The sequence below is a fragment of the Aquarana catesbeiana genome, linkage group LG02 (assembly GCF_042186555.1).
Source record: "Aquarana catesbeiana isolate 2022-GZ linkage group LG02, ASM4218655v1, whole genome shotgun sequence".
In the NCBI taxonomy this organism is placed as follows: domain Eukaryota; kingdom Metazoa; phylum Chordata; class Amphibia; order Anura; family Ranidae; genus Aquarana; species Aquarana catesbeiana.
In genome coordinates this window covers 128,258,784-128,283,361 of record NC_133325.1, presented here as the reverse complement: position 1 = coordinate 128,283,361, position 24,578 = coordinate 128,258,784, and the positions used below count along the sequence as shown (strand labels likewise).

Sequence of the window (24,578 nt, the reverse complement as noted above, 5' to 3'; positions counted from 1 at the left end):
CCGCGTACGGGCCCCGAAATCCAATCACCGCCTTCAGGATTTCTAAGGGTGAAAATTTTTGATTTCACTCTTCACTGCCTATCACAGTTTCGGAGGCCATGGAATGCTCAGGTGGCACAAAACCCCCCCAAATGACCCCATTTTGGAAAGTAGACACCCCAAGCTATTTGCTGAGAGGCATGGTGAGTATTTTGCAGCTCTCATTTGTTTTTTTTTTTTTCTTTTTTCAATTTTCAAAACTTTGTGACAAAAAGTGAGGTCTGCAAAATACTCACTATACCTCTCAGCAAATAGCTTTGGGTGTCTACTTTCCAAAATGGGGTCATTTGGGGGGGTTTTGTGCCACCTGGGCTTTCCATGGCCTCCGAAACTGTGATAGGCAGTGAAGAGTGAAATCAAAAATTCACGCCCTTAGAAAGCCGGTACTTGGTTTTCGGGGTCCCGTACGCGGCTAAGCTCCCAAAAAGTCTCACACATGTGGTATCCCCATACTCAGGAGAAGCAGCAGAATGTATTTTGGGGTGTAATTTCACATATTCCCATGGCATGTTTGAGCAATATATCATTTAGTGACAACTTTGTGCAAAAAAAAAAAAAATTTGTCTCTTTCCCGCAACTTGTGTCGCAATATAAAATATTCCATGGACTCGACATGCCTCTCAGCAAATAGCTTGGGGTGTCTACTTTCCAAAATGGGGTCATTTGGGGGGGTTTTGAACTGTCCTGGCATTTTATGCACAACATTTAGAAGCTTATGTCACACATCACCCACTCTTCTAACCACTTGAAGACAAAGCCCTTTCTGACACTCATTGTTTACATGAAAAAGTTATTTTTTTTTTTGCAAAAAAATTACTTTGAACCCCCAAACATTATATATATTTTTTTAAAGCAAATGCCCTACAGATTAAAATGGTGGGTGTTTCATTTTTTTTTTTTCACACAGTATTTGCGCAGCGATTTTTCAAACGCATTTTTTGGGGAAAAAACACACTTTTTTAAATTTTAATGCACTAAAACACACTATATTGCCCAAATGTTTGATGAAATAAAAAAGATGATCTTAGGCCGAGTACATGGATACCAAACATGACATGCTTTAAAATTGCGCATAAACGTGCAGTGGCAACAAAATAAATACATTTTTAAAAGCCTTTAAAAGCCTTTACAGGTTACCACTTTAGATTTACAGAGGAGGTCTACTGCAAAAATTACTGCCCTCGATCTGACCTTCGCGGCGATACCTCACATGCATGGTGCAATTGCTGTTTACGTTTGACGACAGACCGCCGCTTGCGTTCGCCTTAGCGCGAGAGCAGGGGGCGACAGGGGTGCTTTTTTTTTTTTTTTCTTTATTATTTTTTTGCTTTTTTATCTTATTTTTAAACTGTTCCTTTCATTTTTTTTTTTTTTAATCATTTTTATTGTTATCTCGGGGAATGTAAATATCCCCTATGATAGCAATAGGTAGTGACAGGTACTCTTTTTTGAAAAAATTGGGGTCTATTAGACCCTAGATCTCTCCTCTGCCCTCAAAGCATCTGACGACACCAAGATCGGTGTGATAAAATGCTTCCCCAATTTCCCAATGGCGCTATTTACATCCGGCGAAATCTAAGTCATAAAATGCTCGTAGCTTCCGGTTTCTTAGGCCATAGAGATGTTTGGAGCCACTCTGGTCTCTGATCAGCTCTATGGTCAGCTGGCTGAATCACCGGCTGCATTCTCAGGTTCCCTGTTGAGACAGGAGAGCCAGAGAAAAACACGGAAGACGGTGGGGGGGGGGCATTCCCTCCCACGGCTTGTAAAAGCAGTCTAGAGGCTAATTAGCCGCTAGGATTGCTTTTACATGAAAGCCGACCGCTGGCTGAAAAGAATGATACCAAGATGATACCTAAACCTGCAGGCATCATTCTGGTATAACCATTCAAAGTCGTGAATGGCGTACCTGAAGACAAAAAAATGGTTAACAATAAAGCACAGTAAACGGTAAAGTATAAAAAAATTGCATACCTGAAAAGCAAACATGATAAAACATAATAACAATAAAACATTGCAGAATAGAATACAGTAAAAAAGAGCAGAACAATAGAGAGAGAGAATAGAGAGAGAGATAACAATGAAACGACAACTATTTTTTAAAATTTTATATATATATTTTTTTTTTTTACACTTTTTTTGTAACTAACTTTTATAACGGTAACCGGTTTCAGGTTCGGGTCTCTCAAAATGCGATGGCATCTTGGGAGACCCTGTGAAAGTGTGCCTAGTCTGTGCAATGCTGTACCCTACGCTAATACTCAACTAGTGAATGGTAGCGTTCAAAACATTCACCAATGCAAAGACCAGGATTGTCAGGACAGGAGGGACAATAATAGCGGGTGTCACGCCTATATCCGCGCTTGCTGCAGACACAACATCTTTTTTGGGGGGGTTCGTTAGGTAGGGGTACTCGGGAGGACATAAAGAAAATGCCTCTCATGCAGCCGACTGCATTTGGTTGGGGATGTGAATGGGGGAAGTACGGGCGCTGCAGAAGTGGTGGGTTCCCAATTAGGATTGGCGAATGCAGCAGGAAGGGCATTATGGGCACGACGGGCCTGTGTTTGTCTTCTTGGTGGCAGCGCGACACTACTTGTGCCTGCCACCTCACCAGCTTGAACTGCACTTATGGGACTCGCCACGTCACCAAGTGTTACTGCAGTGCTGGTTTGACTACGACCGGGGTGTACTAGGCCGCTGGCGCTTGCCAGTTCAATAAAAAGCTACCAAAAAAACTGTTAGCGATCGCAGGGATCAGGCCTGACTCTGCGAACGCTGCAGTTATGCGTTAAGTGTTTTGTAAGTGACAGTGATCGATCGATACTGCACTTGGGTGGGGTGGGCTGGGCTGGGCCGGGCGGAGGGGCAAAATGCAGGTGCTAGCAGGTATCTGGGCTGATCCTGCTAACACTGCGTTTTTGGGAACCCTAAACTGCTGGGGACGCCAGTATAGATCTGATCGGATCAGATATTGATCCGTTCAGATACTATACCACTAAGGGAGGCGTATGCTGCGTGCGTGGGTGTTAGCGGTACTGGCGCTAATCTGACGCTGCCTGGGGCGACGCATATCACCGCCGGGCGATCAGGGGGCTAAACCTTTATTCGGTAATAAACGGCGGGTGCCCTGACACTATAAAAAATAAACGAACTAACCAGCGTCACCCGTAACAGTTATACGGTGATCAGTGGTGAAAGGGTTAACTAGGGGGCCATCAAGGGGTTAAAACATTTATTCGGTAGTATATGGGGGTCCCTGTCGCTATAAAACGCTGACGGCGAACCTAAATATTTACGTCCCTAACTAGCGTCACCAGCGACACTAATACAGCGATCAGAAAAATGATCGCTTAGCGACACTGGTGACAGGGGGTGATCAAGGGGTTAAAACTTTATTAGGGGGGGTTAGGGGGGTATCCTAGACATACAGGGGGCTAATACTAACTGTCCCAACACTGTAACTGTCACAAACTGACACCAATGCAGTAATCAGAAAAAAAAAAAAAAAAAAACTGCTGGTGTCAGTTTGTGATTGGGGGGGGGGGGAAATCGGGGTGTTTTGTGTGCCTGGCATGTTCTACTGTGTGTGTGTAGTGTTGTGCACTCACATACCTGTCTTCTCTCCTCGGGCCGGAACGGAAATTACCGAGCCGAGGAGAGATGACATCATTTCCTTTGCTGCTGTTTAGCATACAGCAGCAAAGGAATGATTCGATTGGCCGGCGGCGATCGCGAGGGGGGGGGCACGAACAGATGGCCTCCCCCTCACCTCCGATCGCCGTGGGACAAAAGACGACCGCCTCGGGCACCGGGGGGGGGGGGGGGGTCCGATCGGACCCCCCACCCGCGGAAGGCATATCACGTACATGTACGTGATTTTGCCTGTCCGTGCCACCTTGCCGACGTACATCGGCGTGAGGCGGTCGTCAAGTGGTTAAGAGGATGCTCGAGGAGATCAATTTACCATTGCTGTGGCTCTGAGGAAGAGGGATCGCTCTCGTAACGCGTAAGCCGTTCGCGATGCCATCTGGTTCCTCCAAATATCTGGTCCAGGTTGCAGGCGTCAAGAGATACTGCTCGCAATTGCTGGAGTATCCGTAAGCCTTGTTTTAAAGCTCATTTGCGAGTATATTCCTGTTATATTTTATTTATACATTTTACCTTTGGTAATGCACAAGGTCGGTGCGCCCTCCTTTTCTTTTTCTTTTTGTATGTTTCAAGTCTGACTACTCTCCAGTATGGCAGGGATCGGGGGGGCCTGGCGGTCCCGCATTCCAAAATGTATTTTCTGGCTTCCCAGCTGCAACAGCTTGCGGGCTGGGGGACAGAGGACAACATGGACCCGGCTTATTGGCTGGTATCATGGACTAGCTGATGGCTAGATCACATTTGGAATTGGAACTCCCAGGCATCCCACACTCCTCATCTACAGCGGATCTGCTTAGGCAAGTGTGGAAAACAACTAAAAAAGCGTTATCCCTATCGGGCACGATGGAGTTTACTCCATTGTGGCATAACCCTAACGTTGTGGAATTAAACTACCCTATGGAAAAGGCGAGGGATACAGTTCCTCCACCAACTGTATTCTGGTGGTACCTTGAAAGCTTTCGAGCAATTACGCAATGAATTTATGCTCTCCCCGGCCAGTTCTATCAGTATCTCCAGCTTCCGCATGCCCTACAGACCCAGGAACAAGTGACACCTCTGTCCATATCTTCTTCCCCAATGATACAAGATCTCGTCCAGGACATTTCCAGCAGGGGATTGATCTCTAACATATATTCTGTACTATAAAGGTATTTTAAATGAAAAAATAGTGGCGCTGATATCACAATATAATAGTGACTTCAATACTAAACAGTGTACTAATATACAATAACACCATGTGAATAGTGATAACCACAATTAAAAATAAAGGTAGCAAAAAATAAATAAATGAAAGAAATTTCAATAAAATTAAAGTCCATAAAAGTGATAAACTTCAAGTGGTTGACTCATGATAATTCTTCTATGATAAATATCTTAAAGACATTTTTTTGATTCCGCTCCCCTTAAGGAAATGCACTCACCAAATTTAAATGCCTTGCACTCTCATGCTCGGCATTAACACTTTAAACCCACCGGGGTTAATAGTACTTTCGATATCCAACCGTGCACAACAGAAGAGGATTGTTCCACATGTAAATGAGAATAAGTGCTTCCAATGGTGTAATAACGTAAAAGCAATTTATTGTGAAAACAAATTCTTCAAACATTAAACTCGCATCAATCCAATCACAATCAGCATAAAAAGGCAAACTCCTGTTGACAAACTGTATCGGCGTATTGTGGTCATGGCGGACTCACAGTGTAACCTCCAAGTCTCACCCTCACTCGCTCGTTCGTCAGTATTGATGCGTCACATGGCAGCTCTAGATTATTTGCATGAGCGCAGTGGTGGGACTTCAAGCGTGGGCGTGCTAGACTTGCTGACCAACAGTTAGATATGCAATTTTTTAAACCACTTGCAGCCATGGAAGCTATTAATTTTTTGTCAAATAGACAAATGGACCCCAAATTTATTTTTTCATCTAATCAGGAGATAACAGAATGCGATGAAGATTTTTCAGGGATGTTAAAATCTTTGGAGAACTTATTAGAGAAACAGGTTAAAACCTGGTGGGATGTGTTCACGTTTGAACACTACCAAATGGAAAACCTTATTTTTAGCAGCCTGAGATGGGAAATTCCCCTCAGGATGGTCTAACAGACCAAAAGTTTATAGATAAATGGCTAGAATTTTTTAATAGAACAGGAAGGGAGCTTCAGAGCTTAGTTTTGAGGAGAAAACTTGATAGAATAAATGAACAAATTAGTCTGATATATTAGTCTGTTATAGGTTAAATTGGAACCGATAAGTCAAGTCAGTTCAAGGAATTCAACAGTAATATGAGGAAAAAAATTGGAAAAGGTAGATCGAGACACCCAAAAGAAGAAAGTTAAAAAATATAATAGGGACTCTAATGATTTTAAAACTAATAATATTTACTTATGGCAGAATTTGAATTCAGCTAGTAATGAGACTAGTAATGAGACTATAAATAATAAGGAAGCAGCTACAGTAAACACTTTACCCAAAACTAGTTAGGGGAAGAATGTGGTTGAGAAGGGCCAAACAAATAGAGGAAAGAATAATACTCCGAGACAAAATTGTAACAATATGCCTCAAGATTATAGGGAAAACAAGTATGGTAATAATTATCTAACCCCTAGACCTCCTCAACAAAAAATGGATTTTTAAAACAGCTTACCTGTAAAATCCTTTTCTTGGAGTACATCACGGGACATAGAGCACCATAATAATGACTATCTGGGTTATATGCTACCTTTAGGTGATTGGACACTGTCAACCAATAGTAAGAAGGTTCCTCCCATATAACCCCTCCCATACAGGAAGTACCTTTAGTTTTGTAGCAAGCAATGAAGATCCCAGAAAAAGAGGGGAGGGACCTCTGTGTCCCGTGATGTACTCCAAGAAAAGGATTTTACAGGTAAGCTGTTTTAAAAATCCATTTTTCTTTATCGTACATCACGGGACACAGAGCACCAAAATAATGACTATCTGGGATGTCCTAAAGCAATGCCTTTGAGGGGAGGGAACATAATATTCCTAGACCCCCTTTTAGGCTCAAGATTTATAAAGCTGATTGCAGCACGCTGTGGCCAAAAACAGTCTCCCTTTGAGACCTAACATCCAGTTGGTAAAACCTGGTGGATGTATGAACCGAAGACCAAGCGGCCGCTTTGCAAACCTGAGCCATAGACACCTGTTGGCGCACTGCCCATGATGTACTAACTCCTCTAGTAGAGTGAGCCTTGAGATATTGAGATGGAACCTTGTGTTTCAACTCATAGGCCTGGATAATGACCTGATGAATCCACCTAGAGATGGTTGAACTAGTTGCTGCCTGTTCCCTCTTAGGACCCTCAGGCAGAACGAAAAGTGAGTCAGTCTTCCGAAATGGAGCTGACATATTTAAGTAAACCTTGACAGCTCTCACCACATCCAGTGAGTGAAGCGATCTTTCCTTTTTCAGACTTAGGATTAGGAAAGAAGGAAGGTAAAATTATATCCTGATTCAAGTGAAAACTGGAAACCACTTTGGGTAAAAAAATCTGGACGGGGTCGCATCACCACCTTGTCCTGATGTACAAACAGAAAGGGTTTTTCACAAGAAAGGGCGGCCAACTCTGACACCCTTCTGGCTAAGGTTATGGCCACCAAAAAGACCAATTTCCTAGTTAATAGGATCAAAGGAATACGCCTAATAGGTTCAAAGGGTTGACTCTGTAGAGCTGAAAGCACTAAGTCCCAGGGGCATAAGGGCGGCTTAATCGGCGGCCTTAAATGCAGCACCCTCTTGACAAAGGCTCGTACTAAAGAATGAGATGCGATTGGCCTCTGGAAAAAAACTGATAAGGCAGAAATTTGTCCCTTAATGGTCCCTAGAGATGGGTTTAAATCAATTCCTGTTTGAAGAAAAGGCAAGGACCCTCCCGATCGTATACTTGCGAGGGTGCCATCTTCTCCTCTTGCACCAGGAGATGTACGATTTCCAGACCCTATGGTAAATATTTCTAGAAACTGGCTTTCTAGCATTTATCAGAGTAGACAGGACAGATCCTCTGATACCACAGTCTTTTAGTACCCTGGTCTCAATAGCCACGCCACCAAATTCAACGACCGTAAAGAAGGATGGTATATGGGACCTTGGGACAACAGGTCTGGACGGTATTGGAGGCACAATGGGTCCCCTACCGCCAAACCTCACAATCTCTGAGTACCAAGACCTCCTGGGCCACTGTGGGGCCACCAGAATTACTGTTTTCTGTTCCTCCTGTATCCTGCGTAACAGGTGCGGCAGCATCTGGATCGGAGGAAAAGCGTAAATTAGGGAATACTGATCCCAGGGAATCACCAATGCATCCGTCCCCACGGCAAGTGGATCCCTGGCCCTGGACACAAAGCTGTCCACCTTGGCATTGAACCTGGATGCAGGGAGATCCACATCTGGCATCCCCCAATGCTGGCAGATTTGAAGGAAAACTTCGGGGTGAAGGGACCACTCCCCCGGTAACAATTGCTGACGACTTAGGTAGTCTGCCCGCCAATTGTCCACCCCTGGAATAAAGACTGCGGACAAAAACGGCACGTGTCTCTCTGCCCAAGTTAATATGTGATTTATTTCTGTAACGAGCCCCTTGCTCGCTCGATTCCACTCTCCCGACACTCCTCTGCAGCTATTGAATCAGATTGCAACGTCTGATGGTTCGGTCATCCAATGCTCCAGGATTAGAACTACAGCTCTGTGCCGTTCTAACCCAGTTGTGATAGCTCAGAACAAACACCAGGCAGGCTGTATGTAAGTTCAACCAGGAATCTCACTTTATTGCAAAATACAGGCTTTTATACACTAAAAGTGGAGGTGCAGACGTCCTGCTCATATTACTCTAACAATACAGCTGTAACCTAATTAACCTAATTAACATGAGCTAATTAACTAATCCCTTTAGACAGCCTAGATGACTCCGACATGACTTTTAGGCCAGACTGGCCGTCTTGTAGTTCAGAAAATCCAATCAACATTATTCTTCACTCTCTTCTTCACACAATAGCAGAGTTAATTCACACAAACAACAATGGGGATCTAATGACTCTTAGATCCCATACTATAGACTTTTTTACAATACACATTTTAGTAGACAACAGACAGGTGCTGGAATTTACATCAGCATCTCCTAACAGTATCTGTCCCAGCATTATGAATCAGCCACTATTCCAATATGGCAAATCCAGTGTCCCCAGAGTCTGTGTCCCCTGGGGGACCAGGACCCGAATCCACAGTAATACCACCTCAAGGGTCCCCAGGCATACAGCTCACAAAGAGCACCGTTCCCCCAAATGCAAGGGCCCCCGATCGATCGGCAAGAGGCTAGCATACAGTCCCCTCCAAAAGTCTCTCTCCCAACTAGGTCTGTCACAATTTCCCTTTGGGTTGCCCGGCTCCGTGTGCCCCCTTGGTGGTTAATGTATGCCACAACTGTGGAGTTGTTGGACTGGACTCTGACCGGAAACCCCAGCAACCTGGACGTCCAGAATATGAGAGCCAAGCGAGCTGCCCCGAATTTCTAGCAGATTGATGGGCAAGGTCTTCTCTACTTGGGACCATCTTCCCTGTACGGAAGCCTCTTCCATGACTGCTCCCCAGCTGAGACGACTGGCATCCGTAGTCACCACCTTCCAGGTTACAGGCGGAAAGGACTTCCCGCCCTTCAAGTTGTTGGTCTTTAACCACCAAGAGAGGTCCTGTTTTACCCGTGGGGATAGAGACATTGGATGATCCAGGGTTTGAACAGACTTGTTCCAAGCCTCCAGGATAGTCTTCTGGAACAACCTGGAGTGAAACTGCGCATAAGGGACTGCGCTGAAAGACGACACCATCTTGCCCACCAGCAGTCTCGTGCACAGTCGAATTGGGGGCCTTCCTACCCTTTTGACTTCTCAGACTAGCTCCACTATTGAGCTGACTTTTAAGGGAGGTAAAATTACCCTTTCCTGGGTTGTATCCAGGATCAGGCCTAGATATGTCAAGATTTGAACTGGATGAAGGGCCCATTTGTCCATATTGAGAATCCAGCCTAGGCACCTCAGAAAACGAACGGTAGTTGTAACGTTTTTTTCCCAAGGTGGAGTAGGACTGGTCCCTTAACAGAAGGTCGTCCAGATATCCTACCCCTGAGATCTTTTGGGACCTTAGAAAAGCCAACATTGGAGCCAACACCTTTGTGAAGACTCGAGGGGCTGTGGCTAGACCGAACGGAAGTGCCACAAACTGGAAATGACACTCCTCTACTGCAAAGCCCAAAAATCTTTTATTTGGACCGAAAATTGGCACATGCAGGTACGCATCCTTGATGTCTATGGATGCTAAAAAATCCCCTTTTCTCAAGGATGCGATTACTGAACGAACCGACTCCATACGGAAGGTTCAGACGTTTAGAAAGGAATTGAGGGACTTGAGGTCCAGAATGGGCCTTACCTCCCCATTCGGCTTTGGAGCTGTAAATAGGTTTGAATAGAATCCCTTGAATTTCTCTTTGTGCGGAACCTCGATAATTACCCCCTGCCTTTCTAGCTGTTCTAAGGCTAGGAATAGGCTTCTCTTTTTCTCTGGGTCCAATGGGACTCTGGATACCAGAAACCAATTTGGGGGAAAATCCTGGAACTCTATTTTGTAACCTTGTGTTATAGTGGAAATGACCCACCTGTCCTGAACCAATTTTACCCAAGCATCTGCGAACCGCCTTAGTCTGCCCCCCACCCATAAGAGTGGGGGCGCCCCTTCACAAGGAGGACTTGGAATTGGTTTTGGCCAATTTCTGAGTCCAAGGTCTTTTTTGACCCTGAGGTTTCTTAAAGGTAGGTGATTGAGGCCGTCGATACTTCTTGGCCCAGGAGCGTTGGGAATTTAAAAGGAGGGCTGCTTATTCCTTCTTTTAACTAGAAGCAAGGAGCTCTTTCCTCCTCAGATCTTTTGGATATACTTATCCAGATCTTCCCCAAACGCTCACCATGAAAAGGAAAAGCCACAAGTAGCCTTTTGCATGGCATCTCGGCTGACCAGTTCTTTAGCCACAAGACCCTGCGCATATGTATTGAGAGTAGCGCAAAACGAGACATCTGCTGGATTGAGTCCTTTAATGCGTCTACCGCAAAACATAAAGCACGAGGAAGTTCTGACCAACAGGCAGGTTCCTGACCAATCTTTAAAACGGTCCTTCAAGGACTGACAAATACAGATAGCCGAAACTGCCGGTTGTACTGCTGACCCAGCCACCGCGAAGGAGGCTTTTAGTAAGGATTCCAGCTTTTTATCCGTTGAGTCTTTAAACCCTTGGGCATTATCCACTGGACAGGTTAAGCTTTTATTCACTGATGAAATAGCAGCATCAACCAAAGGCGTATCGCACCTTTTTCTGAATTTTTCCTTCATAGGGTATAAAAAAGAAAACCTCTTTGGAGGCAAGTATATCCTGTCCGGGTGGTCCCATTCAGCGTAAATCAGCTGCTCCAAAAATGGATGCACAGGGAACGCCTGGGAACCTTGCTGAGGCCGCAAGGATCCCAATGTAGAACAGGAAAGTCCCGGTCCCTGCATGGGGGATAACTTAAATCCTGCTCTCACCATCTCAGCCAAAGATTGGATCAACAATTTCTTATGGCCACCTCCTCAAAATCCTCTGCCCATTCTGGATCCAAATCACCAGGACCCAACTGGCTAATGGAGTCCTGGTGCTCAAGTGACTCTGCACTGGGACCAGGCTCAGGAGAGGGAGATATATGCCGTTTCTTACCTCCCTGTGTTACTGAGGCAATCATACCTGCTATTTTGCCTTCAAGGCCAGCCAGGGCTGACGTTAAGTCGTCCTTCCTAACATAAGCCGATGCAGGGATATTGGTGGTGGCCACTACGCCTGACAAATGCAATGGCTCAGCCAGGCCAAATGCCGCAGGTCTTTCAGGGGAGATTGATGCTGCAGTAGCCTGAGGTTGATCTCTTGTTTTTGAAGGAGTCACTTTAACCCCTGGACTTGACCTACTCCCCGTACCTCATTTTGTGGAAGACATTGCTTACAAGGTTTTGAGGAAAAAATACTCTCTCTGTGCTATATGCTATCTGTGCTATGCTAGATCAGCATATAGCAATTACCACGGCCTTAACCTTCAAAGTGTTGCAAATGCCCGACTTACGTGCCCAGACCTCTGTCTCCCACCGCAACAGGCTCCTGGCTCTTACTAGCCTAATCTGACAAGCAGCATTGATACACGCAGGCGCTGACTTCCCTCTATATGTGTGCGCCGTCACGGGACGTATGCACGCCCGGAATCTTACTGCGCATGCGCACGTCCACGGGGGACACGCGGCGGTACAGACACGCCGCGATGCACGCGGCGCCGCCACCCGCGCATGCAGGCGTATGGGCACGCGGTGCACTTACCCGACGCATGCGCACACTCCTTGTGCATGCGCGCGCCCAGCACACGTTGGCTCCCATGCGGGAGCACCCACACGAGTGTATCTTGCGGACTACCTGAAACCATTACAGCGGGCACTTAAGGTACGAAAATCTGGCAATAACATTTAAATTCGCAACAATAGTAATATTATTTAGGCCTCCAGAGGGAGCACTCACTGATCCTCGCAGCAAATCTTCCCCCATCACAGTGGGTAGCGTCACTGAGGAACTTCATGGACCGGGTCCCCCTTTGTTCAGGGTCCACACCCTTGGACCTGTAAGGCACCTTTAGGTTTCCTTGGGCAAGTGAAAAAGACCAGGAATACCATATAACAAGGGTCCAGCGCCATAAAGGACACGTTACAGGCAAAACCTTGTTCTTGAACCAAGGCTCGGGTACTATCCACTTTAGCATAATATGCCATCCGAATGGATACCATTATAACATCCTCACTGGGACATTATTTGAAGAATTTGAAGAGCTTCCACAGCCATAACCATCACCTTCAAGACACTGGCAAAAAACTAAAGGTACTTCCTGTATGGGAGGGGTTATATGGGAGGAACCTTCTTACTATTGACTGCCAGTGTCCAATCACCTAAAGGTAGCATATAACCCAGATAGTCATTATTATGGTGCTCTGTGTCCCGTGATGTACGATAAAGAAATAGGGATAATTACCAAAATAATAATAATACCCAGCCAAATTACCAACAATGGTACCAAAACCCTCCAAGCCAATTTCCAGACGCGAGAGCTCAAATACCAACACAAAATAGATATCAACCTCTAATGTATGATGAGTATAACAAAAATTTCCAGCAACAGGACTCTTTTTAGAGCAACATGGGAACGGAGGGAGGGGAGGGGGAACACCGAGAAGGAGCACTTACCCAATGAACAACAGAAGAAGGGGGAGAAATGTAACCCCTTACTACCCAAACAGGGATGTGGCACCCTTTCGAAGAGAAGGAGAGGGTGTAGGGCAGGGAGATGTAAACAATCCAAGAAAAAGAAGGAGGGACAGGGACACAAATACTGACATTTATAACCTAAGTGGAGTTGAACTCAATCAGAAAGAGATGAACATACTTAACTTGGGTTTGAAATGTGCACCTAAGAAAACAATTAATACATTTGAGGTGTATATAGATGCACGCAAATTTGTACGGACTTGAAATATGAAAAAATATTTCTTGAGTCATCCAACAGATTCAACTAGGACAGTGATGGCGAACCTTGGCACCCCAGATGTTTTAGAACTACATTTCCCATGATGCTCATGCACTCTGCAGTATAGTTGAGCGTCATGGGAAATGTAGTTCCAAAACATCTGGGGTGCCAAGGTTTGCCAGCACTGATCTAGGAGAATAGCTATTAGTTCAGAGAAGATATAGTGGCTTACGAAATAAATCAATATTTAACCCTCAGAATTCAATAACCATTATATTGAGGTTTTTAAAAATATGGTGCTAAAAGATATTGAAGAATTACCCTCAAAAAAAGCGTGAATCCGGATTATATCAAAGAAGGGATTAAGTCTTTGTAAGAGAGAAAAGATATTATAGTTCTGCCAGCTGATAAAGGTGGTGGGGTTGTGGTACTTGATAAAATGTTTTATCATAATCAGCTATTGGAACTATTGGGAGACCAATCCACATATAGGAGATTGACCTCTGACCCAACAGAACCCTATAAAGCACAATTAAATTTATTGGTTGAGTGGGGCTTTAGAAATAATTCTCTGAATTTAAAAGAAAGGAGATACCTTAATCCCAGTGCTTGCAGAATTCCGATAATATATACATTACCCAAAATTCATAAGAATGTACAACCACCAGCCCGAACAATTGTCAATGGTATTGGGTAGGTAACTGCAAGACTGGGAGAATACTTCGACAGGTTTCTCCAACCGAGTGTTAAAATGACTAAAGCGTATCTCAAAAGGTACGACGGATCTTCTGCAGTTGCTTAATGAGGTTAAGCTAAATTCAGCCTCTACGGCCTATCTAGTAACTGCAGATGTATCTTCGTTGTATACCATCATACAGCATGATGACACACTACTGACACTAAACTGGGCGTTAAGTAAAAGGGAAGAAATTCCACACATGTAGAAGGTGTTTCTGGGGAAGGTACTGGACTTCTGTATGTCGCATAATTATTTTTGGTACCATGATCAGTTCTTCTCTCAGCAGGTTGGTGTGGCGTTGGGAGCAAAATTTGCTCCCAGCCTAGCCAACCTGTTCATGGCTGAATGTGAAGACAGGCATGTTTTTAATAGACATAGACCCCAGCTGAAATTCTACCTCAGATTTATAGACGATCTCCTGTTTATTTGGGAGGGATCTGAGGAATCTGCAGTGGAATTTTTGATACACCTAAATAGCAATACCAATAGTATTGTGTTAGATTACCAAATAAGTGACGTAACGGTGAACTTTTTGGATGTGACTATTATGAAGACTCAGGATAAATTAAGCACCAAGGTTTATTTCAAGCCAACGGATAGAATAAGGTATTTACACATCAGGAGTGGACATCCTCCTGCTTGGATAAAAAATATTCCTAAGGGACAGATTGCTGAGGGTTAGACGCAATTGCACTGAACCCGAAGATTATTATGCACAAGCCAGTATACTCAAGGATAAATTTATACAAAAGGATATAGGGAGGATGTATTGGATGAAACAATCTTAGAAATAGCCAATATACCGAGAGAACAATGTTTGAGGAAGAAGGAGGCCCATACGTTAAATGATCAACACCAATGGGGATTTATATCTAATTTTCATTACCAATATAAGGAAATTGAAAATATTTTAAAAAAATATTGGTATATTCTATGTAGGGACAGACACCTGGATGATATATTACCGAATCAACCTAAATGTATATACAGAAAGGCCCCAAATTTTGGTGACCAGGTGGGAAGAAAAATTCTGGATCCACCTGATCAACAAACAATGAAAATTGATTTAAAAGTTTTTTTCTCCTGTAGAAAATGCATATGTTGTCGAATGGTCAATGTGAGTAACAGAGGCATGACTAGCATCACGAATATTGACCACGAAACATTCAACATAGATGAATTTATTACATGTAATTCCTCATATGTAGTGTATCTATTATGGTGCCCATGTGGTTTGTACTATGTGGGGAGAACCAAACAACTCCTGAAGATTCGGGTAGCTGAGCATTTGGTCAACATAAAAAAGGGTTTTAGACATCATAGTGTCTCCCTACATTTTAATGAAAAGCACAGTCAAGATCCCTCACTGCTTCGGTTCTGTGGGATTGACTGCGTTTTTCCGTCTTGGAGGGGATCAAATCAGGTTAGGGATTTGTCCCAAAGGGAAACGAGATGGATCTTCCTTTTAAAAAGTCTCTACCTGAGAGGATTTACTTCCTCTTTGTTTCCCTGCAAAGGTAAAGCATAATGGGCTACTATGCATCGCATAGTAGCCCATTACGTGTCACTTACCTGACACAGGAGCCTGCAATGTCACCGCTGTCCCCTCTGCTATGGAGCGTCCATCTTCTTTCCAGGTATCGTGGCTCCGACGCTGTGATTGGCCGGAGCCGCGATGACGTCACTCACGCGCATGTGCATGGGAGCCGCCACTAACGGCATATCGCCGATAACAGCAGAATGCTCAGTGCGCCTCCGCGCCGCTGTCTACGGTGCACAGCGGTGCCTGTCTTTTTGCAAATATCTCCTAAACCGTGTAGATTTAGGAGATAATTCTTGGACCTACAGGTAAGCCTTAATCTAGGCTTACCTGTAGGTCAAAGAGGCCTGTAAAGGTTTACAACCACTTTAAGCATTGAGCTAGATCTCAATTGTTTTATTAATAATTTTTAAATGCAGTTTTGAGATTAATTTAGATAATTTGGGAATATTGTTCTAAACTGACTGATTGACTTGCTATTGGGCAATTAACTAATTAATACATTTTTCAGTTTTTTGCCAGTTTGCTCTGAGGAAAATATTAAGTGATTTGCAAGTGTGGATGGATGGGGAGTGACTATGTGTCTAATCGGATTAGATTCCCTGTACATTTGGACATTTCTGATTGGACACATGAGTGTTCCCCTTCATCTATCCATACAGTAATGTGAGTTTTTAATTTTATTACTTATTAAGTTTAAGCAAAACTTTGGTCTTTTAGTCTAGCCATCAATTTGCATAGATGATTTTATGATTTAATTTTCCATATACACATCGATTCTTTTTATGAAATTCAAGGTAAAGGTTAACCTATAAATGAACTAGATGCGGTTACAAGAGTAGTCTATATAGTGATATGATTTAAACATTTGCTGCTAAATTGTATATTATGTTCCTATATCCACGGTGAGTGGCATATGGGCCGGTTTATTGTGGTTATGGGGACATTGGGTGTGCGCATGTGCATATAAATTACTTCCGCCAGTAACTGGTGAAACGAGTATAAAGGGAAGGGTTGCCGTGCCGTACAGCCAATACCATAAATAAGTCTTGATGACAAAATACGTCGGGGCGTGGCTGTACGGCAACCATCTGTGACGCATGACGTTTACTGGATGTGACGGATCGATACTGACGAACGAGCGAGTGAGGGTGAGACTTAGAGGTTACACTGTGGGTCCGCCGTGACCACAATACGCCACTACAGTTTGCCAACAGGAGTTTGTCTTTTTATGCTGATTGTGATTGGATTGATGCAAGTTTAATGGTTGAAGATTTTGTTTTTACAATAAATTGCTTTTCCGTTATTACACTATTGGAAGCACTTATTCTCATTTACATGTGGAGCAATACTCTTCTGTTGTGCACGGTTGGATATCAAAAGTACTATTAACCCTGGTGGGTTTAAAGTGTTAATGCCGAGCATGAGAGTGCAAGGCATTTAAATTTGGCGAGTGCATTTTCTTAAGGAGAGCGGAAACACTGTCACTAACGGTGTGGTGGAAGAAAATTTCTTTAAGATATTTATTATAGAAGAATTATCACGAGTCAACCACTTGAGGTTTATCACTTTTATGGACTTTAATTTTATTGAAATTTCTTTCATTTATATTTTTGCTACATTTATTTTTAATTACGGTTCTCACTATTCACATGGTGTTATTGTATATTAGTACACTGTTTAGTATTTAATTCACTACTATATTGTGATATCAGCGCCACTATTTTTCTTCATTTAAAATACCTTTATATTTCATTATTATTCTAAGTGGCAGCTCTAGATTATTATTTGCATGAGTGCAGGGGTGGGACTTCAAGCGTGGGCGTGCTAGACTTGCCGACCAACAGTTAGATATATTCTGTACTAATGTCAACCATCCAGAATACCTATTTTCCTAAAAGTAGGTCCTCATGGGTTGAGGATTTAGGGGCGATAGACGATGACCAATGGGATATGGCATTGGCATCCCTGCCAGTGATTTCGGTTTCTGCCTCCCAGAAATTCTCACAGCTCTTCATTCTCCATAGGTCCTACCATACCCCAGACAAATTGTTCGCATGGGGCAGGCGAGACTCCCCTCTGTGTCCAAAGTGTGCAGTCCATACAGGTGACTTCATTCATATGACCTGGAGATGTCCCAAGCTAGAGAGATACTGGACTGAGATTGTCCAAACCATTTCTGAGGTAGCTCAGCTCCCTATCCCCTTTACCCCACTGTTATGCCTGTTGGGAGCAATAGATGAGGAGATGTACCCTAGGGGTATTTATCTTATAGTTCTAAGATTGGTGTATTTAGCCAGGAAGATGGTTGCAAGATTATGGATGTCTCATGCAGCGCCTACCAAAGCCCAATGGATACAGATTGTCAACACCATCCTCCTCAGAGAGCAACCAACATATCGTTTAAGGGGCTAAGAAGTTTAATCTTATTTGGCAGAACTGGTTGCATAATACTTCAGTGGCCCCGGCGCTGCTGGTTAGAGATAGACTGCTGCTATTGTAAGCCCTATGGTAAATAACGTAGATGGCTACCTGAGTTTAGGGGGTCAACCATTTGATACATATGTGCGTTGAGGAAAGAGTTACCCTAACACGCCCATTATAATCTTAGGTGGACTTTCTGGTTCACTCACCTTATAACTTCTTCATAGTTGGCCGCAGGGGCGGGGGAAGAGGAAAGGAAAACGCATGTATTTAATGTTATGTTTTATTTCTCTTTTTTTATATGCCGCCATCCTCGATATGCATCTCATTGATTGTATTTATGCAATACGTGTCAACCTGTATTATTGACAATATGACTTTGCAATGTTGTATGCACTGATATGACTAATGCACGTATGGTATTCTTGTCTGTCAGCAATAAAAATTGTTTTGACTAAAAAAAAAAAAAAAAAAAACTACTTGGGCATGCCCTTCCCTGGTCTGTTTTTTTGTTTAGATTGTGCACAGTCCTTGCTTTGGCAATTCAAGGGATGGCTGCAAAGACCCTGATACAGTGAAGGCTGCAGCACCGATGTGGTGCTTTTTTTTGGCTGGTCACACCTGAGCACAAGAGTAGGAATCAATGGAGATCTGGTTAATAAAAAATTGGATTTTTGTGATTGTGATTAAACATCCAACAGGGATTAATCCCACAAAAAACGATCCTGATGGTTGTTAAAATCTTCATAGTGCTATTAAAAATAAAAAATGTGAAATTCTGAACCATTTCATTTCATTGGGGCCCACGACTTGTTATTCAGCCACTTAAGTGGCCCGCGCTATTCAAAAGGGTTGAGCACCCCTGATGTAAAACAAGACTACAGATAATGAATTACAGCTTTTCTCTGCCCGGGCTCTCAAAAAAGGCACCCTGGGAGAAGGACATCACCTAGTAGGTTGCATTTTCTCAGCAATTCCTCCCAGAATAATCACTCTATTCAATGTAGTGTGCTAGCAATCAGTGTGGCCTGACCTATGTGAGTGTTATTCATTTTTACACTAGCCAGTCACTGAGAGGTAGCAACATGGCGCTAGATTTATTAAGACATACTGTACATACACAGGCAAGAACATGTCAACCAATCTTGTTCTAGAAGTAGTTACTGAGCCAGGGGGATACCTGGAAAAAGATGGCGCTGCCATTGTAAGCTCTGTTAAAGAGCCCACGACACCCATTAAGAAATAAAATCAACAGTAGAAAAATGACAAAAGAAAATAAAATCTCACCTTTATCACCCAAGTCTCTGAAAAATGTTGGCCCTGGTTTCGCTTTAGCTGCCTGGGTAAGCAAGGCATCAAATTCCTTCGGAAACAAGTGAATTTAAATTAGAGAGCATATTGGCAAAATTTACATTTTTTCCCCTATGCAATATAATCAATTTGTTTAATTTTAGGCATTTTTCCTTTATTTCACTTGGCGAACTGGCCAGTATTTCCAGTCTTAGGGTGTCTCCACTTTGGATGGAGGAGCGACTGAGACAACTATGAACAATTTAAAAGGAGAGGGTCGTGTTAGGCCTGGTTCATACCTAAGCATTTTTATTTTTAGAATGCATGGGTCATAAAAACACATTGCATTCAAATAAGATCGTTCACATCTGCTTCTTCTTGCATGTGCTGCCTTGTAGTGCTTCAGTAAAAAATGAGGCATGTCTGATTTTCTGTGCATTTTCATGTGCTGTGATGCCAAATAGAAAAATAAGAATAGGAGTAAAATGCACAAGAACACAAATTAAAAAATGCACAAAAAAAACAGACAAAAGCAGACATGGATAGATGTGAACTTAGCCTTAGATGCACTAGCACTGTAAGCATTTAAAGCAACACTTTTTCCCTTCCAGGATAAAGGTTTTACATCAACGAATAAGGTTTTACGTGAATTAAAGGTGACAATTGTTATGGCCCGTTTACACTGCCCTGACAGCTGCCGCACACTAAGCGGCAGTGGTTCCTTTTTTTTACTAAACTTTATTTGAAGTGTACAAAGGACACTTCATTCATGTCACTGTATGACAGCACGGTGCGCTGTGCTGCTGTACAGTGATATGGAATTCGTTCCTGTACGCTGTGTTTTATCTTCCTGCAAGTTTGCATTTTAGCACAGCTCCGGGCTGTGGGAACAGAACATGGAAAATTTACTGACAAAGCACTCTTTTTTTACTGACATTCTGAAAAAAGACTAAATGTATATTAGAAACTAAAACAATCTATATTTAAACAGTATAAACACAATACACATAAAAAGGTAAGGCTGGCCATACATTATAAAATTTTCTGGTACAGCTTTTCTTTGGATTTACCAAAACCATATAATATGAGGTCAAACCTAAACACTTTCAATTTGTATGCAATAAGGCAGGCCCTTGCACTACATGGTTGAAGGTAAATTTAAAGAAAATTGAATGAGAAAATTGTATAATGTATGGCCAGCTTAATTGGCCTTGTTTACATTTAAACATTCAATACAGCATGAAAAATTATCAGCCACCCTGCTGGGATACAGTTGAAAAAGAAGTTCTGTTATGCACACCAAAGAGAGCAATGGACATGACCAGATTGTGTCTAATAGTGGGAGTGGCCTAAAAGAGGATGAACAAACTGCTCTATGACCACCTCTACCTCTAAAAGAACATAGCAGCTGCTTGTGAGTACACATTACCATGCCCTTGATGCTTAGCTTCATAGTGCGGCAATTTTTACTCGATATGTCAAATTTTACGGGCAGCATTTCCTGTCAAACTTGCCCGTTGAGCTCAATACCAAATGCTTGACTTGCAGTTGTGACACAGTATTTCAATGCAAAATTCCCATTCGAATGTACAGATGCGGACAGTGTGCAGGGTTCAGGGTCACCCTAAGCACAGAGTGCAGGCGTGCCCCGCGTACAGGGTGCAGGGTTCGGGCGTGCCCCGCGTGCAGGGTTCGGGCGTGCCCCGCGTGCAGGGTTCGGGCGTGCCCCGCGTGCAGGGTTCGGGCGTGCCCCGCGTGCAGAGTTCAGGGTCGCCCTGCGTACAGAGTGCAGGGTTCAGGGTCGCCCTGCGTACAGAGTGCAGGGTTCAGGGTCGCCCTGCGTACAGAGTGCAGGGTTCAGGGTCGCCCTGCGTACAGAGTGCAGGGTTCAGGGTCGCCCTGCGTACAGAGTGCAGGGTTCAGGGTCGCCCTGCGTACAGAGTGCAGGGTTCAGGGTCCAGGAACCTGCCGGAAAAAAGGACTGACTTTTACTGACATAAAATTTCTCTAACTTACATTTACTGACAGCTGTAAAAAAAAAATCCCTGATCTTCACAAACTGCCAGTAAATCTACTGACAGTTGGCAACCTTGCCTGGCGGTGACCGATATTCCTACAGTGGGGAAAAATGCTGGCCGCCATAACTAGCCATAAGCACCCCTGTCAGTGGTAACTGGTTTGTCTCAACTCGCTAACTGCAACCTTTGCTGGAAGCTTGGTCTGGGAAAGGAAGTTAAAAAAAACAAACAAAAATAAAAAACAAAAACAGACCTACTGGACGGATCACCGGGTGAAAAAAAAAAAAATAGGATTTTTTACTCACCGTAAAATCCATTTCTCTGAGTTCATTGACAGACACAGCCTTCTATCTGCATAACGATAGGGTTATATTGCCTCCGCAGGAGTAGGACTAGGCAGAACAAAAAACCAAACACTTGGCCACTCCCATGGGCCGTCCACAGTCAGTATATAACCCCCTCCCTGCTCTAGGTATTCAGTTTAGTAACAAGCAGTAATAGAAGTATCAAAAGAACTCCATAGAGGGGTGGGTGCTGTGTCTGTCAATTAACTCAGAGAAATAGATTTTACAGTAAGTAAAAAATCCTATTTTCTCATTCGTTCATTGACAGACACAGCCTTCTATCTTCATAACGATAGGGACGTCCCAAAGCAGTGCCAACATGAGGGGTGGGAAAACAAAAGATCCCAAGGCTAATACAAGAGCCAACCAGGTAAAAGGAACTTCACCCAGGACAAGCTGGAACCCAACCTAAACGATATCCCTTCAAGAGGGAATAGACCAGTGATGGCGAACCTTGGCACCCCAGATGTTTTGGAACTACATTTCCCATGATGCTCATCCACACTGTAGAGTGCATGAGCATCATGGGAAATGTAGTTCCAAAACATCTGGGGTGCCAAGGTTTGCCATCACTGGGATAGACCCTCTAAACAGCGGCCTGCATCCACAGATGCCAAACCATCCACTTCGTAGAACTTGTGAAAATGTACACTGATGACCAGTGGCCGCTTTGCCAACTTGCGCAACGGCTGCCTGATGACAGTAGGCCCACGAAGCACTTATTGCCCGAGAAGAATGCGCCATAACCGGCAAAGGAGGAAACCGATCCCTGACTGGATAGCCCAGACACATCTGTCTGATCCATCCAGACCAACAGACTCAGTGGCTGGCAAATGCATTCAAATCCCCCAAAACACATCTCGGCCAGATAAAGCCAATTCCTTGGGATGTGCTGACCAGGGACACAAGAAGCCAACCCAATGTCCTTATTCAAATGGAAATCCATGGACGGAACTACGTTAAAAAGAACGAAGCACCACCTTAACCTGGGTAAGGTGAACGACAAGATACCTCCACCATTCACGACACCCTGCGAGTAGAGGTGATAGCCACCAAGAGGTCACCTTCCGAGAGTAAGCAGTGGAACTTCCCGAATATTTTGAGAAAAAGATAGAGGCCTTTGGAGAACCGAAAACACCAAGTTCAGATCTCACGGCAGTGGAAGAAACCATCCCGGTGGAAACAGACGTCTAACCCCTAGCACAAAAAGGCACCAGGAGAGACCTGAAGACGCTGAAGAAGACACCTGGCCCTCCATGGTACTCAAGGCCTATTCCTGCTCATCCCTCCGTAAATTGAGGTAGGAAAAACGGAGCCGCCTAAAAAGGAACGAGGACAAATCTGATGAAACTCCGCCCAAAGAAAGGCCCACCTCTTGGCCCAACCCAAGCCAACTGAGGTATCCGTCTGATAGCATTCCGCTCCTGGAATGCATTAGTCGCAAAAGGCCGGAACTAGATGTTCTGCCCACCGGAGGAGGATACTGGCCACAGCCAGGGTCGCCAACAGCCTTTTTGGCCAACCCTGGTGAGGGACATAAGCCACCACTGTTACCTTGTCCGACTGGATCCGTACTGGGAGCCCACAAAGTCGAGCCGTCCGGGATCCAGACCTAGTCTGATCAATTGAAGTTCCGGGATATTACACGGTAGTCCGGCTTCCACCAATGTCCAACAACCCCGAGCCTAGCTCAGTCCCAGGGCATCTTCCTGCCCTGACAGACTGTTATTGGCGGTCAACCTGTTCAATACAAGGGGAGAAAGAATCCTTCCCACTGAAGAACTGGAGAATGAAGCCCCCAGACTAGGAAACCTCTGGTTTCCTGACTCAGCCCAATCCTATTGTTTAGAGACCTTGGGTATTTGTCCCATTATGCCAGGATCTCCCCGAAGGGAGCCTACATGGAACTGTGCAAATGACCTTGCCTCCAAAAAAGGGTAGATACCATCAGACCCGACATCCACATGTGGATCCGCAGAGGAGCCCACCTGCCGGATAGTAAACAAAACAAATGCCGCATGCCACTTCTGGAGTCTGTCCAGGGGAAGAAACACACTGGCCAGAGCTGAAGCCCGGTCAGGCTCAGATAAATCAACGCTCTGGCCGGACCAAAGCATACTGCCGAAAGAATAGACGCCAACTGAAATCAGAGAAAGTCTGTATAGAAACTACGTTGCTCCTTGGGGAAATTCAGCATAGAAGATCGCCCAGGCCCGTCAACCCCCACTGACACAACTCTGTCAGATCCGGGGTCAACACCTCGTGAACCCCCGAGGAGTGGTGGCCAGATCAAAGGACCACACCACACGCCAATAATGCTCCGTACCCACAGCAGACGGAGGAAGTGCTGGAGTCGAGCACATAACAGAATGCTTAAACATTCGTGATGTCGTAGAAGACAGAAAGACCCCATGATGAAGTGCCACTGCTACGTGGACGGACTCCACCCTGAACTCCTGTAACACAAGGCAGGTCAGGGCCTTGAGGTCCAGATTTAGATGTACCCAGTCTTCCATCTTTTAGACTGTGCCCAGGTTCGAATAAAACCCCTGACACTGTTCCCAGCACGGGAACCAGGACAATCACACTCTGCAGCAACGGGGCTTGCACAGCCCCCTGTGGAGGACAGCATGCAGTCTGGTGACAGACGACCATTGGAATCAACAAACTGGAGGAACACAGCCGGAAAACTATCTTATTACTGGACAAACTCAAGACGCGACATGAAGTCATTCAGCGTAACCCCCCAAAATACATGTCTAAGCACCACTGGGGCAACAGACTCAGCAACCAGGGGAACTGTGGCCAAGAGGCATAGCGGTCAAACCGCAACGCCTACCCAATAGGTCCCCAAGCAGCAAAGGCAGGGGGATTCTGCTCCCCCTGCAGGTATGCCAGCTGGGCCCTTAGAAGCCAGAGATTCCTCTATTGGAGCCATGGTTACCTCTAG

The 24,578-nt window shown here is 44.4% G+C and overlaps 1 protein-coding gene across 1 annotated transcript in view; it reads right to left on the bottom strand.

Moving 5' to 3' along the window:
• Nucleotides 1-24,578, bottom strand: part of MICU2 (mitochondrial calcium uptake 2) — a 621,891-nt gene that overhangs the window by 214,413 nt on the left and 382,900 nt on the right. Inside the window, exon 4 of the mRNA XM_073613444.1 lies at nt 19,264-19,339. Coding sequence (XP_073469545.1) covers nt 19,264-19,339 — 76 coding nt within the window. The remainder of the gene's footprint in view (nt 1-19,263; nt 19,340-24,578) is intronic.